This window comes from Anomalospiza imberbis, chromosome 9, assembly GCF_031753505.1.
Source record: "Anomalospiza imberbis isolate Cuckoo-Finch-1a 21T00152 chromosome 9, ASM3175350v1, whole genome shotgun sequence".
Lineage (NCBI taxonomy): Eukaryota > Metazoa > Chordata > Aves > Passeriformes > Viduidae > Anomalospiza > Anomalospiza imberbis.
In genome coordinates, this window is record NC_089689.1 from 17,514,384 (window position 1) to 17,527,455 (window position 13,072).

General features: G+C 40.1%; 2 protein-coding genes across 8 annotated transcripts in view; one reads left to right on the forward strand and one right to left on the reverse strand.

Annotated features, from left to right (window-relative positions):
• The window catches only part of PRKACB (protein kinase cAMP-activated catalytic subunit beta), an 82,691-nt gene extending 71,090 nt beyond the window's left edge, over nucleotides 1–11,601 (reverse strand). The window contains exons 1-3 of the mRNA XM_068199941.1: nucleotides 11,572–11,601; nucleotides 2,503–2,644; nucleotides 164–402 (exon numbers count right to left, since the gene is read on the reverse strand). Of these exons, the coding sequence (XP_068056042.1) occupies nucleotide 164 (1 nt within the window). The 5' untranslated portion in view covers nucleotides 165–402; nucleotides 2,503–2,644; nucleotides 11,572–11,601. The remainder of the gene's footprint in view (nucleotides 1–163; nucleotides 403–2,502; nucleotides 2,645–11,571) is intronic.
• Nucleotides 11,602–11,633: 32 nt separating this feature from the next.
• TTLL7 (tubulin tyrosine ligase like 7) overlaps nucleotides 11,634–13,072 on the forward strand; it is a 65,597-nt gene continuing 64,158 nt past the window's right edge. For 3 of the 7 annotated variants that reach the window (XR_011002275.1, XM_068199926.1, XM_068199930.1), the window contains exon 1: nucleotides 11,676–11,812. The gene's annotated coding sequence lies outside the window, so the exon portion shown is untranslated. Of the gene's footprint in view, nucleotides 11,813–13,072 lie in introns of all 7 variants that reach the window. The other 4 variants (XM_068199928.1, XM_068199927.1, XM_068199931.1 and 1 more) reach the window with 4 other exon arrangements.

A 13,072-nucleotide genomic window follows, 5' to 3' on the forward strand; every position in this document is an offset into this window, starting at 1 on the left:
CAAAGCATATAACTTTAATATGCTTCATTTTTAGTACCAGCTTCATGAATATCCTCCTTTTCTTGGATTGCTGAGAAGTGTTAAATATGCCAAATGCATCAGCACTTGCTATTTTCAGAAGGAAAACCTCCTTCTGATAGACTTGCTTTTAAATAACACTTACTGTTTCCAGATGTACACTGAAGTGTTCTTGCCTTCTTTTCCAGTAGTTTCTGCTATTTCCAGAGTTTGAGCCTTTAAATGCTTTAATTTCTTCTCAGTGTCTTTTGTTTAAATTTTTTTTTATATTGCTAGTGCCATGAATGAGTGGTCATTCCAGGCTCAGAGGGTTTCAGCAGATGTTCTTCAGTCAGGTGTCTGCAGTGCTTTTTCCTTACATTTAGAAGCCAAGAAGATGAACTGCTAAAAGACTATTAGACCAGTAGCCTTTCATTAGAGGAAATAATAAGCAAAACCAATAATAGTATCATACTCATCTATTGAAAAAAATCTATTGAAAAAAAATTCATCCAAGAAAAAAAGAGTAAAAGCCACTTTCCATATGGAAAAAAAAAGTAGCCAAGAACCAGATTAAAAGTTTATTTACTATTTTTGGATTTCTTTTTGTTTGTCTTTGACTCACAAAGCTAAAAGGAGAAATATCTATAGTGCATGCCAAGAAGAACTTATTACTTCTCGTTAGCACAAAGAAGAAGTGGTTATTTCAAGTGGTTGTAATGCAAATGTCAATGTAAAAGCTTTTTCCCCTCAACTTCAGAGCCAGAGAAGCCATTGTCAGACTATACTTTGATATCAGTAGATGTTCTGTATATTTGATAGATGTATGGCTGATTCACCAAGAAAGAGAAGTTGAGTGTTTTCAAGCATTGTTTTAATCTTATGAAACAGAGAACTTTGACTTCTATTTGCATTTAGTCCAAGCCAGATTTTCTATAAACTCAGTTTCACATCTGAAATATAGAGGTAATTTTTAATGATATCTGAAATAAATGTAATGCTTCCAGTCAAGCTTTTATTTTTTAAATCCATTTTAAAAGATGGTAACCATGTGCAGTACAGTTTTTACACATGAATGCGACAGACAGGGCTTTTAAATTGGTATTAAGTATTATGATTTTAACCATCACATTTACAAGAAGAGAACTCAATTCTTTTTGTGCAAAGAGCTGATGCATCCCCAATTAATATATTAGATATTAAGTGTCTACATATAAGAATTATCCTCAAGCATTTCTCATTTCCAGTGCTGTAATTCCTTTAAAATAACTTCAGATAAAATGAATCAATCGAGGTCTCTAACAGAGATTGTATAGAAATCTGACTGTCTTGGGGATAACATCTGCATTTATTTCTTATGCTCAGTGCAACATTTTAACTCACAGGTGATGGCATTATATGTGTAGATCACTTGAAGTAGCTAGATATCAAAGCTTATCCTTTGATATTTCACCTCAGAAATCTTTCCTTCCATCTACTTTATCACAGTAAAAGTTATTCTGTGATTTAATCAGATATTTTTTGTCCCTCCTAGTTTTAATTTTTTATGCTACTAAAATAAATTATATTTCCATTCCTCCCAAAAAATGTTCTTTTCTATCCTCCAAAGGCTTTATATGCTTTTAGTTTCACACTTTGCTTTTCCCTCTTTCCTATCCCTTTTGGCCTCCATTTGTTTTGTTTGCCACCCTATTCCATTTACTTGGTCTTTCCCTTCACTGTACTGCAGATTTACTACCAGAACTGTTATTTTGTAAGAGTTCACAAGACCAATGGAATTCAGCCACACAGTTTGGTGTTGTTTGGCATCCCTTGCCTCCTCCAAATATTTGGCACATCAGATATTAATTTTCACTGATAGTGTTGAACAAAAATGAAGGCACGTTTAAATCAGTCAGGGCCTTTCCTCATCATTATTGAGAAGACAAACGAGATTTCTGATCCCCTGAGCCCACACCAGCAGGGGCAAAGGCCAGAAAAGCCACTGCTGATGAGAAACTGTTTCTGAAGTCTCAAATGAAATCTTGATTTCTTCATACTGAAAATAAGTTTTGCCATCAGTGACATCAGGATGTTACCTGCAACACTGGACCTGGGTGTGTTTTCTGGTTTTGTGCCTGTCACTCTTCAAAAGCTATCTCAAGGATATACTTCTCTTTCATCCTCTTTTTCATTTCTGCAATAACATTGCATCAATTCATTGAAGAGACGAGAGTATAATTTGCCATATCCATTCCTCAAAGTTAGCATAGGATAGTATATTAAATAGGCACAAAAGACATGTTAGAAATTATTCTTGGGAAAATAACTGATTCCTATAATTTCTTAAAAATGCTAAACCCAGGTTGAAATTGCTCTCCTTCAGTTAAAATTCATTTTCCCTCTGGATGACAAGGGAGGAATATTTTTTTCAATTTATTGTCTGTTTGAAGGGGGAACTAAATTGTTTATATATGAATCCTTTAACATGCAAATATTAATAACACAATCAATACCAATACTTACCATTTATAGAGGGTTGTTTCATCCACAAATTTTAGGGTTATACAGATAGAAGTAAAAGGCTTCTGAAAGTTTCAGTGGTGTTGGACAGCAGGATTTCCATGGCAGCTGGGATTTCAAGGAAGGAGGGAGGAGAAAGGCTGGGCTGCAGGAAAAAAGAGAATGTTTGAAAATGGTAGAGAGAAAAAAAAAGGAGGCCAGGAGAATTGGAGCACATATATGTGCAGGAGAGAGGAGAACAAATTAAATAATTATGGAAGAATTGTAGAACTTGCCTCATGCAACAGGAAAATATGCAATATAGTCTTTTAAGAAAGATAATAGGAGATGGTAACCTATCTCATTTGAAGAGGAAAAAGTGTTGCTTTAATTAGGAGAAACTGTGTTTTGTTACAATCTTGGCAATACAAACACTGTCCAGGTTCATCCCTGCCTGTGTGTGCTCCATGTGTGCTCCTGTCTTTTCCCTGATGACTCTGAGAGGAGTAATTTGCAGACTTCTGGTCCAGACACACTCTTTTAATATGTTTGTACAACTGCATCACAATGGGGGACTAATTTTGAATGGGATCTTTGATTCCTACCATAATTGAAATAATTAATCATAGTCACTCAATAATGTTGTCACTGTTACTTCTTGGACATAAAAATCCAATGAGATCATAAGGAAATGCAAATTATGTTAATATTATCTATTATAGTAAAAAATTACAATCCATAGTCTGAATCAAAATGCACCATGTCTATGTAAAGTCTAATTGTAGTAGTCTTTTGTTTCTTTGCTACAACAAGCAGTTGTAGGAAAGGATTGGCTACAATTTGGAGGATTCTCCTGCCCCAGGCTGTGATTCCCCACAGGCAGGGCTCCTTTCCTTGATGTGAGTTTGGAGCCCCCAGCATAGACAGGGCAGGCCCCTTTAAATCTCTGTTTTATCTGGTTGCCCTGTAAACATCCGTGGAACAACGTGTGGTCTGCAGAAAGCTGGGGACCTTGAGGAAAAACAAGGTCATTTCGGGACAGACTGATCCACTGTAGCCTTACCTATATGCGCAGACATAGATTTTTTCACAGCCTTGTTTTGCACATTTCTTTTGGAATGCTTCATGCTCTTGTAGTCTGTTTTAATTTGGGATATATGGAAAAAAATAAACATGTTTTCTGGCAGCAGGTTTTTTTCTTATTTTCTATATTGCTTTCTGTTGTGACATAAATATATGCTGATTAAATATTTATACATAATGAAAGAAGAATATGAGAAAGAATACTTTGACTATACAAAAGTGACAACTTCACTTACCCTTTTTGATAGCATGATTTTTTTTTTTGATAATGACTTTCTTTTTCATTTTTTAGAATTTTCATTTTAGAAGGCAATTAAAAGTACTAGTGAAAATCAAATAATGATGAAAAAGTTACCATTTCCACTATGTTTTGCCATTAAACATGATAAATAAATGGGTCAAATATTTGTTAGCTGATAAATATTTTAAAGCTTTTCTTACTGATATGAAACAGCAGGTTCTATCTTACACAGATTTCTAAATACATAATAATTAGAAAAAAAAATCCCCAAAAAAACCCAAAACAAGAAAACAATCTGGCAGTTCTGTGTCTCTGGTAATTCAGAACTCATTTTTTCCCCAGCTAATGTTTTAAAATGTGTCGTCTCCTGGTAGTGTTTTAATACAAGTTGCTTCAGAAAATTATTATTATTACTGCTGTATGTTATTGTTGAAATTAGTAATATAAAGTTATTATATTGCTTCTTTTCCAGATTTAAAATACTATGTTATTCCTATATATCTCTCCTGCTGTCCATAAAATAATTGCTGTCCATGGGAGATATATAGACAGGGGAACTTGGTCATAGATGAACAACTAATTAACTTTTAACTCCATTTAATATCTCTGATGTTTAAGATGAAAATCTCCATTTAGTTTGTGTTGGCACGATAGCTTTATAACTTGTACTCAATGTAAAAATACTCCTCTTAAACTTTAGCTATGAAAAACTTATATAATTTCATATGTAAAATCTTTGAGTTTGCAATTAAATTATGAAAAAAGTCTGAAGTAGTAGCTTTATTAGGCTACCTGGATCTCAAAAATATTAAGTTATTTAGAACTTTTGGTTGAATCCTGTGAAAGTCATCCTTGCCTTCATTTTTCTGAAAGAGGAAAAGGAATGCAAAGCAATTCTTGTTTATGTAATCCAAATTCACACAATCTTAAATTCTACGTAGTCTTTAAAATGAGAATGAAGAAATCAGAAAATATACCTGAGTCAAAACAGGGTAAAATGCAGAATAATTATACTGGATGACAATTTTAACCCTTTGTTACTGTGGGTAGACCTTTAAGTGGTAAAATCTTATCAAATCTTTATGGAGCTGCTGAGTCCACTGCACTTTTTATAAAATGTGACAAGTTCTTTCTCTTCTACTCACTGATTGCAGCAGACTTTTAGTCTGACATAGGAGTAGGATGGGACTTGGATTGTAGCAAACCCATAATCTGGCACTATCTGCTCTGGATCATTTGTGGCAAAATTCTTATTTTTAACAGAAGCACTGTGCTTTAAAGACATGAAGGTCAATATTGGGGTATCTGTTCTACATGTGCATCCCACTCATTATCTTAAAGAGGGATAAAACAGGTTTTGACATATGAGTTATTTTGTGCATGGAAATTTGCATTCTCTCAGTGAGATCAGTTCATAGTGTGCTTCCACAAGTCCTCACTGCACACATTTCACTTTATTTTATAACCTTTGTTAATAGTTCCTGTTGGTGAGTGCTACACAATAGAGACAAATTTTCAATCTCTAAATGTCACAAAACAAGGGCAAACAGATATTATTCTGTCTGTAGAAAATGTTACCTATGTCAGGGCATTTTCAGTTGTCTGGCAAGTTAACCCTTACATTGTTTTGTAGAACCAGAAATTCCTGTTGTAACTAGCAAGTAATATTTGATTGAGAGGGCAAACAAAACTCTATTGCTGAACAGGGAAGTTCCTTCTACACTCCGAATTAAATTCCATATGCCTATACAGTAAATTTTGATTAAGTTAATATGAGATATACTGTACAAAAGTTCCTTGGGAAAGATAACACAAAAGCAAAAGTCCTACAATCTCTACCACAGAATTTCAAATTAAATCAAATAAATAAATTAAATTCCAGGTTCCTCTAAATCCTGTTGTGTCAGGGCACTGAGGGCATTAATATGTGTTAAAGGTGCTGAGAAGCCTCAGCTGGGACCTCCCCACAGCCATGCGCTCAGGAGCTCTATTTAAGGTCGGCCCTGAGTTCCCAGCTCTTGCTGTAGTTACACTGGAGGAGTGCTGATCACCTGTACAGCCACAACGTGGCTGTGGCTCAGGCAGCTCCTCAGCTTGGACTCACACCTGGTTTTGTTATGGATCTGCCTGGTGACTGCAGGATCTTATCCTTGTCTATTGACTGACTTCCTGGCCTGACCTTGGATCTGCCTTGTCACTGTGATAGTGCCTTAGGACGTGATTCTTGGTTGGGTTTGAAAATCTTACTTCATATCAAGCAATATTGAAAGGCATATATGAATAAATTTTAAATATGTTAAATCTTATCTATAATCTATTATCATCTCCATTATCTATTATCTATCTAATCTATATCTATTATAATTTATTAATCTATTAAATTTTATCTCTAATCTATTGAGCATGTCAATGGGACTTGAGTGGAGTTGGTCACTTCCTTCAGCCAGGGGCTCCAGAGGTCATATTTCAAGTGGTTTACAAAGTGGGAAGTAAATCAGGTAAATGCTGATAATAGATTTTTCTCAACCTTTTGTGTATTCCAGATCACTATATTTTGGGTGGTTTTTGACAATACACTCATCTGATAGGCACAAATTCATTGCCTGATGTGAACCAGTGGCCTTGGAATACATTTGAATCTGTATCCATTGCTTTAATGGAAATGCATCATTTTTACCTGATAGGAATGTTGGGAGAGTAACTCTTTTATATGGTATTGCCAAGTGAATAAAAGTTTTGTTTAGGAGGTGCATTACCCTATCAAAGAAATTATAGCATCTTATGCAAAATTATTTCTTTTCCTCCCAGGCAAAATTTAAATTAAAAAAGCATAAGGAGACCATAATAATGCAAATAAATGCAGACTTTTCTGTCAATTGAATCAACATCTTCAAAAGATGTAGAGCTTCTTTAAGCTGTAAAGTTTAGACACCAATTATCTTAAAAATGGTTATGGTGATAGTAATATAACACCCAATAGCTGTCACAGTACAATACATCAAAGTACTGAGCCAATCACTTTAGACTTATTTCAACAAACCTGTATGGATGAATTTCCACTTATACCTGGTAAGGTAAAAATTGAACAGATGCTGAGAACTTTTACACTGTGAAAGGACATGCATGGGAAAAAGCACAGCTTTGCTGGGGTGGAAGTCTCATGCCCACTTTTCTCATATTTGACCATATTGCTTAAGATAATGATTTCATTACTATGTCCAACTGCAAAGAAGGAGCAGCTCACACCGCTCTTTCTACTTGGGCCTGCATGTCAGCAATAGTATAAGTATTTAGTAACATTATATGAACTTGCCCCAGTTTGTGACTGTTTATAAAAACTGGTTTTATTTCCTGGATGAACATAGTAACTTAGTTGACCAACAAATGTAAGTTTCCACTTTCCTTCAACTTATGCCTCATTTGATCCTAAGCCTTCATGCAGTAGAATATTTTTTTTTTCTTCATGGCTACTCAACAAAAGCAAATGTTTCTCCAAACTGCTGAAATTCTGGGACTTCCTTTCTTACACAGAGGCAGACAGCAGATGGAAACTTGAAGATATTTGAAGAAGAACCTCCAAGCTTTGATTACTAAACAGATACAGATGCTTCAAAATAATATTTTGTGTGGTTAAAAATAGAAGTGTTCCTATCTTAAAGCTGTTCAAAATCATGCCTGAACCAAAGGAACCTCATTAAGCTTGAGGATAATTGACTGTAGTCCATGGATAGCCTTGGTGTTATGGTATCTGCTTACATCAGTACTGAGTTTAACCCAGAGCGTGTTTGGGGTGTTGAGGACTATAAAAAGTTATCGTATATGAAATGCTACATAATGTCAATATCATACTGCTACAGCTTGTAAATTCACATTGATCTGTATAATAAAAGATGTTTACAGCACTAATGAACTCAATCAAGTGCATGTTTGCTGATGCATAAAAAAGTAACAAGCTATCTTGCTGGGCATTTGATTTCCAGGAGATAATCCCAGGCAGTACTCTGAAGATTAGAGAGAGAGGAGATAAGAAGCTGTGACAGGCTGGCAATATCTTCTTGAAACACCATCCCCTGTTAGCAGGTGTTGGTGCTGCTGGGAAGCTGTTGCATGGATTTTGCTAACACGTTGAGCAGATGGCTTATAAAGGAAATGGGTGTTGCTTTTTGAAGCAAAAATTATGTATGGCCTGAGAAGTATTGTAGCAAGAATCCTAAGGGAAAATAAAGTATAGGGATGGAAGTTGAGCTGAACCTTGTTTCTTCATTGGTAATGTTTTCTAGGCTGACACTAGGAAATGGATGGTTTATGACAGCACAGATTATGTTTGGAGATGGCTTTATAGCAAGTGGGAAAATGCACCTGATTAGAAAAGTGTAATTATCTACTTAGTAAATATATTCTAAGATGAGTGCTGTGCAAACAGAAGAAAACACACTATTTATAGCTATTAGCGAATAGGAATAGATATTATTCCTATTATAAACCTATATGCTGATTCTGTTTCAAAGCTTTTGAACTTTACGATTGTCACATGTAATATTTTGAAGGTCTTTTTGGGATTTGCGAGTACTCACAGTTGCACAAAGATAGAGCCTGTTTCAACAGCTGAGGTGAAATGCAACTTCAAGTTTTCTGGACCACATCAGACTGTGCATTCTACTGCAGCTCTGTAAGCTGGCAGTTGAGTGAGCAGGAGAAATAGGTTTGCATCTCCAAGTCTGTTTTGTGACTTTGTTCAAATACCAGTGTTCTTTAGACAATTTAATTATCCTCTTTGTAATTTGAGGACATTGTATTTACTGACTTGGAGATAGATTACATATACAGCATTACAGTGCTCATAATTATTCAGGGAATATGTTTGTAGTAACAGGAATGATGAAATAGGAACTGTGTTCAAATAAATCATTCTTTCTCTCGAAGATAGAACTGATATGATTGACCTCACCACTCTGCAACTGTAACAATTAAAATTCATAAAGAACTTCTGCATGGAAAAATTGGAAAAAACTAAGAAAATTCATAGAAATATGTAGATTTCTGAGAAAGCACTTTCTGTCTTTCCTGTTTGTTCATTTGTGAAATTCATAAGATAATCTTCATGCCATGTAAAAGGTATTTTATTACTATTTCTACTTATAATAATTATCTAGGCACATCTGTTCTCAAGTGCATCAATATTCAATATTTAAACTAGCTCAGTATCAAAAATATAACTCTATTTAATGCTCCTAATTAAGCATCTGTGTATTTAATACCCTGCTTTGGTTCCTTACTACATTTTGTTAGCTCTAATGTTTCAACATGGAGGTAGCGAATACCATTTACTCTCAGAGTGATTCAGAATGCAGATCGCATTAAAAAGAGTAAATCTGATCTGCTTCTGGGAAACAACAACTAAAAGCACGTTCAGGAAGAGATTAATGCCTCCTGCCTCCCAGGAATGGGGAGGAGAAAGAGCATTTCTGCTGTGAGGCTCTGGCTTTTGCTGGGAAGATGTGTCCTGGGTTGTGCTTTCCCAGCTGGGAACAGCACCCATTGGTACCAGCCCTCTGAAAAGAGGAAGCATTAGCTGCACCTGGAAGGGGAGGCTTATCCTAAAATCCTCCCAGGAGCCAAGTAGGCCACAACTCTATTCCCAAACTTCAGGTTTGCCTGTGAATCATAAAGCAACAGCTGGGTGCAATCTCTCATCACAAACTCCTGCTTGTGGTTTGCTGCTCTTCCCAAGATCTAATATACTTTGCTCAGCAGAGGTGTGCACATTACTTGGGGTGGAGAGGCCTGGTTTGGGCTATGGAATGTGGACACACCGCTAAAACAAAGCAGGCAGGGGCTGCTATATGCCCAACCCAAGCTTTGACCCAGAGATAACATGCAGTGCATGTCAGCCTTGTAAATGGTTTCATCTGCACTCAGTGGCAGCATTCCAAATGACTAACGGAAGGAGAATCAAACCTTTCCTCAGGAGCATCCTGGAACAGCTTGGCACATCAGGAGCTTTGGCACAGCTCTGAGAATAGTGACTGTTTGCATGGGGACGAGCTTAGATCCCATTGCTTTAGCATGGCTTTTCTGTCACTAAAATTTAGACCTGTTCCTACAAACACTTACCTACACAAGCATGGGAGCTTCTATTAGATTACATGTTTGTGGCCAGAAATTATATCTCTGCTTTTTTTTTTTTTTGTTTCTTTTTTTTGTTTTGTTTTTTTGACAAGCCCGACAAAGGTTTTAGTGGCAAATAAATAATGAATTCAGCGTATCAGGAGAAACCACAATGTAATCTGTCATTCAACCCAATGAAAAATACCATGTCTGCAAAAAGTAAATCCTTCAACTTTACAAGCTACAAATTGATACCACACATGAGAAAACAGTCTGATATCTCTCTAGGATTTCCGAAAGGATTTTTCATGTGTTTTTCTGTCCTTAACAATCATTTTAGCAATTGCAAGAAGCCTGGAATCTGTTCCTATTAAAGTATCAGTTTACCTTGAAAGATGGTTAAAATAGAGCAAAAAAAACCCCTTAACTCTGATCAAATTGCAATCAAATTTTTGTTTTCATTTAACATTATTAACTTTGTTTCAGTTCTTTCTGACCAAGAAATAGAAAACTTGAAACTAAGCCTACTGAATATATTTATTTCTAACTGCCTTCAAGAGGTAGTTGTAAACATTCTCACAGAAGGCCTTTTTTTAGGCAAGATTGTGCAAGAAAGACTAGACTGGAATTGATTTTAAAGGTATGTAGTAGAGAGGAATGTGTGATGTAAGAATGTAATAGTATGAACAAAGTAAGATCATTAATTAATAAACCAGAAGTCAATAAAAGATTACAGCTAGTTCCATGGCAAACATAATGCAGATGAAATCAAATGCCATGGTGACTTCCACTGCTTGTGAATTGGGCTCCTAACCTTGATAAACACATAATCTACTGAGATAATTGACTAAATTTCAGTTGGGGTTTTATTATTTATTCTGTAAGTATTCTTTTTTTGTGAAACTTTTTATTCTTCTGATAAATTCCTGAAAAATTTTATTTTACATGCGTTTCTCTATTTTTTCAATATGTATGGCATTTATCTGATTAGGTCACGTGCCTTTACGTGAAGATGCGAAGTATTTCAGGAGAAGCCCGAAATGGCTCGCTCAGAGTGGCAAACAGCGGTCGTGCACACGGGAGGAAAACATTTGGCTGCGGTTCCAAAGGGGAAGAGGAAAAAAAAAAATTCCTGTTTGCAGCCGCGGGCAGGGGGCACGGGTTTGTGGCTCGGGCAGGTGCCGGGCTGCGCGCGGGGAGCCGCCGGCGGCTCCGGGCCCGCGGGCGCCTCCACCCGCCCCGGCCCCACGCACCGCCGGGCCCCGCGGGCGCTCGGGGAGGCTCCCCGTGCCTCACGGCGGGGCACGCCCGGGGCGCCCGGCGGCCGGGGAGCGCTCCGCAGGGTTCCTAAGGCACTTCCCGGCAGCCGGAGCCGGCCCCGGGTCCCGCGGCTCGGCGGGGCCGAACGGAGACGGCCGTAGCCGGCCCTGAGCGCGGCGCGGCCCGCCTCGCTCCTCCCGGCGGTCGCGGGCCGCCCCGGGCGCTGCCCGCGTGGCCGCCGGGTCCGCTCGCGTCCTCGGGCGGCGAGACAGCGCGGGCCGCTCCACCGCGAGCGGGGGGGGAGCACCGGCGGACCGGCAGCGCTGCTCCCGGCCGCCGCACCGCCCGCCCCGCTCCGCGGCCGCCGCCCGACGCCCCTCGGGCGCAATCCTCGCACGTACCTGTGTGGGAGGGCCCGCGCTCCCCGCCCCGCCCGGCGCCCGGCCGCCGGCCGTGCCCCCTCGCAGGGAATGGTTTGTCCCGGCTCCCCGCCGTAACCTCCCGCTCCTCCTCCCGCCCGTGCCCGGCGCGGATGCTGCCGCCCGGGATCGCCCCGCCCGGGATCGCGCCGCCCGTGAGGCGCAGCACGCGCCGCCCGCGAGCAGCGGAGCGCTGCAGGACCGCCCGCCCGCGCCGCGGCAGGTGAGGTCAGGGTGAGGGGCCGGCGGGGCGCGACACCTCCTCCTCCTGCGGCGGCGCGGGACAGGCTGCCGCCCCCGGGGAGAGGCGGCGGAGCGGCGGCCCGCAGTGATTCAGCATCGCCGGAGGGAAAGGGAAGCCCTGTCCGGCCGGGAGGCTGCGGGGCGACCGAGGCTGCCGGAGCGGGGTCTGTCGCTGGCTCGGGCCGATGCTGCGGGGCGGGAGCGCGGGGAAGTGCCGGCAGTCCCGCCGCTTCTCCGGTGCCCCGGGGCACACGGAGCAGCGCTGTCCGGCCGGGGCCGCGGGCAGGTGCGGCGGGAGCGCGGGCAGCGGCCCCTCGGGAAGTTTCCTCAATGCAGCGGGCAGCCCTCGCGCAGGGAGGGAGGAGGACTGCGCGTGTCGCAGTGTGAGGAATAGGGATCCAGGAGGCATTGCAGGATTAAAGGTATTAATTTTCTCTTCTCGCCCCCCTCCCCCCAGTTTTTGCATGCGAAGCCCATCGTCTGTGCGGGTCGTATCGCATGTAGGGCCGGGTCTCTTCAGAACCAGTTAAGGTTAAAATGGGATCGTCTTTCGGCAGCGGTACCCAGTGGAGTCTGAAATGTAGAACAAGTTAAATCTCTGGAGATGCAAGTCAAATATCTTCCTGTGCATTCTGTGCTTAGCTGGAAGCCCGTAATCTGTGGGATCTTTTTGAATTTCTGCTTCTGAAACCACACATAACTGTAAGCAAAAGGGAAATGCATTGATGCTGGAATTTGAACGTACTGCTGAATTCTGTGAAACTGACTTAAGGTCTCAGTATTGATCACTTTTGTGCCTTTCTTACATATTTGCAGTTTGAGTACCAAAATTAGATTTTATTCCTTCTTAAACCCCCTCTAAACCAACCAAACACACACATCCCACCCACCCCTAGTTCAGTATAATTTTCTGTCTAAATCCCTCATTCATTAACCAGAGTGTTAGTACCTATCTAAATAATCAGAGAAATCATGCTGTTTTTTTCCACACATGAATGATTAGAAGTACTTTTCTCTGTGGGAATTGGTTGTCCCCCAAATACTGCAGAATATCTCAAAATATACAGTGACTTGGCATCTGTAGAAGCTTTTACCCCTGTTTTAAGTGCTGCGATGGGCTTTTAGTAGAAATAAGACGTTATTGTTTGAACTAATGATAGTTGAAACAAACAAACAAAAATAGAGAAGCAGGTATTATGCCAGGGGTTTTCCTGTGTGGTGAGTAAATATAATGTTTGTG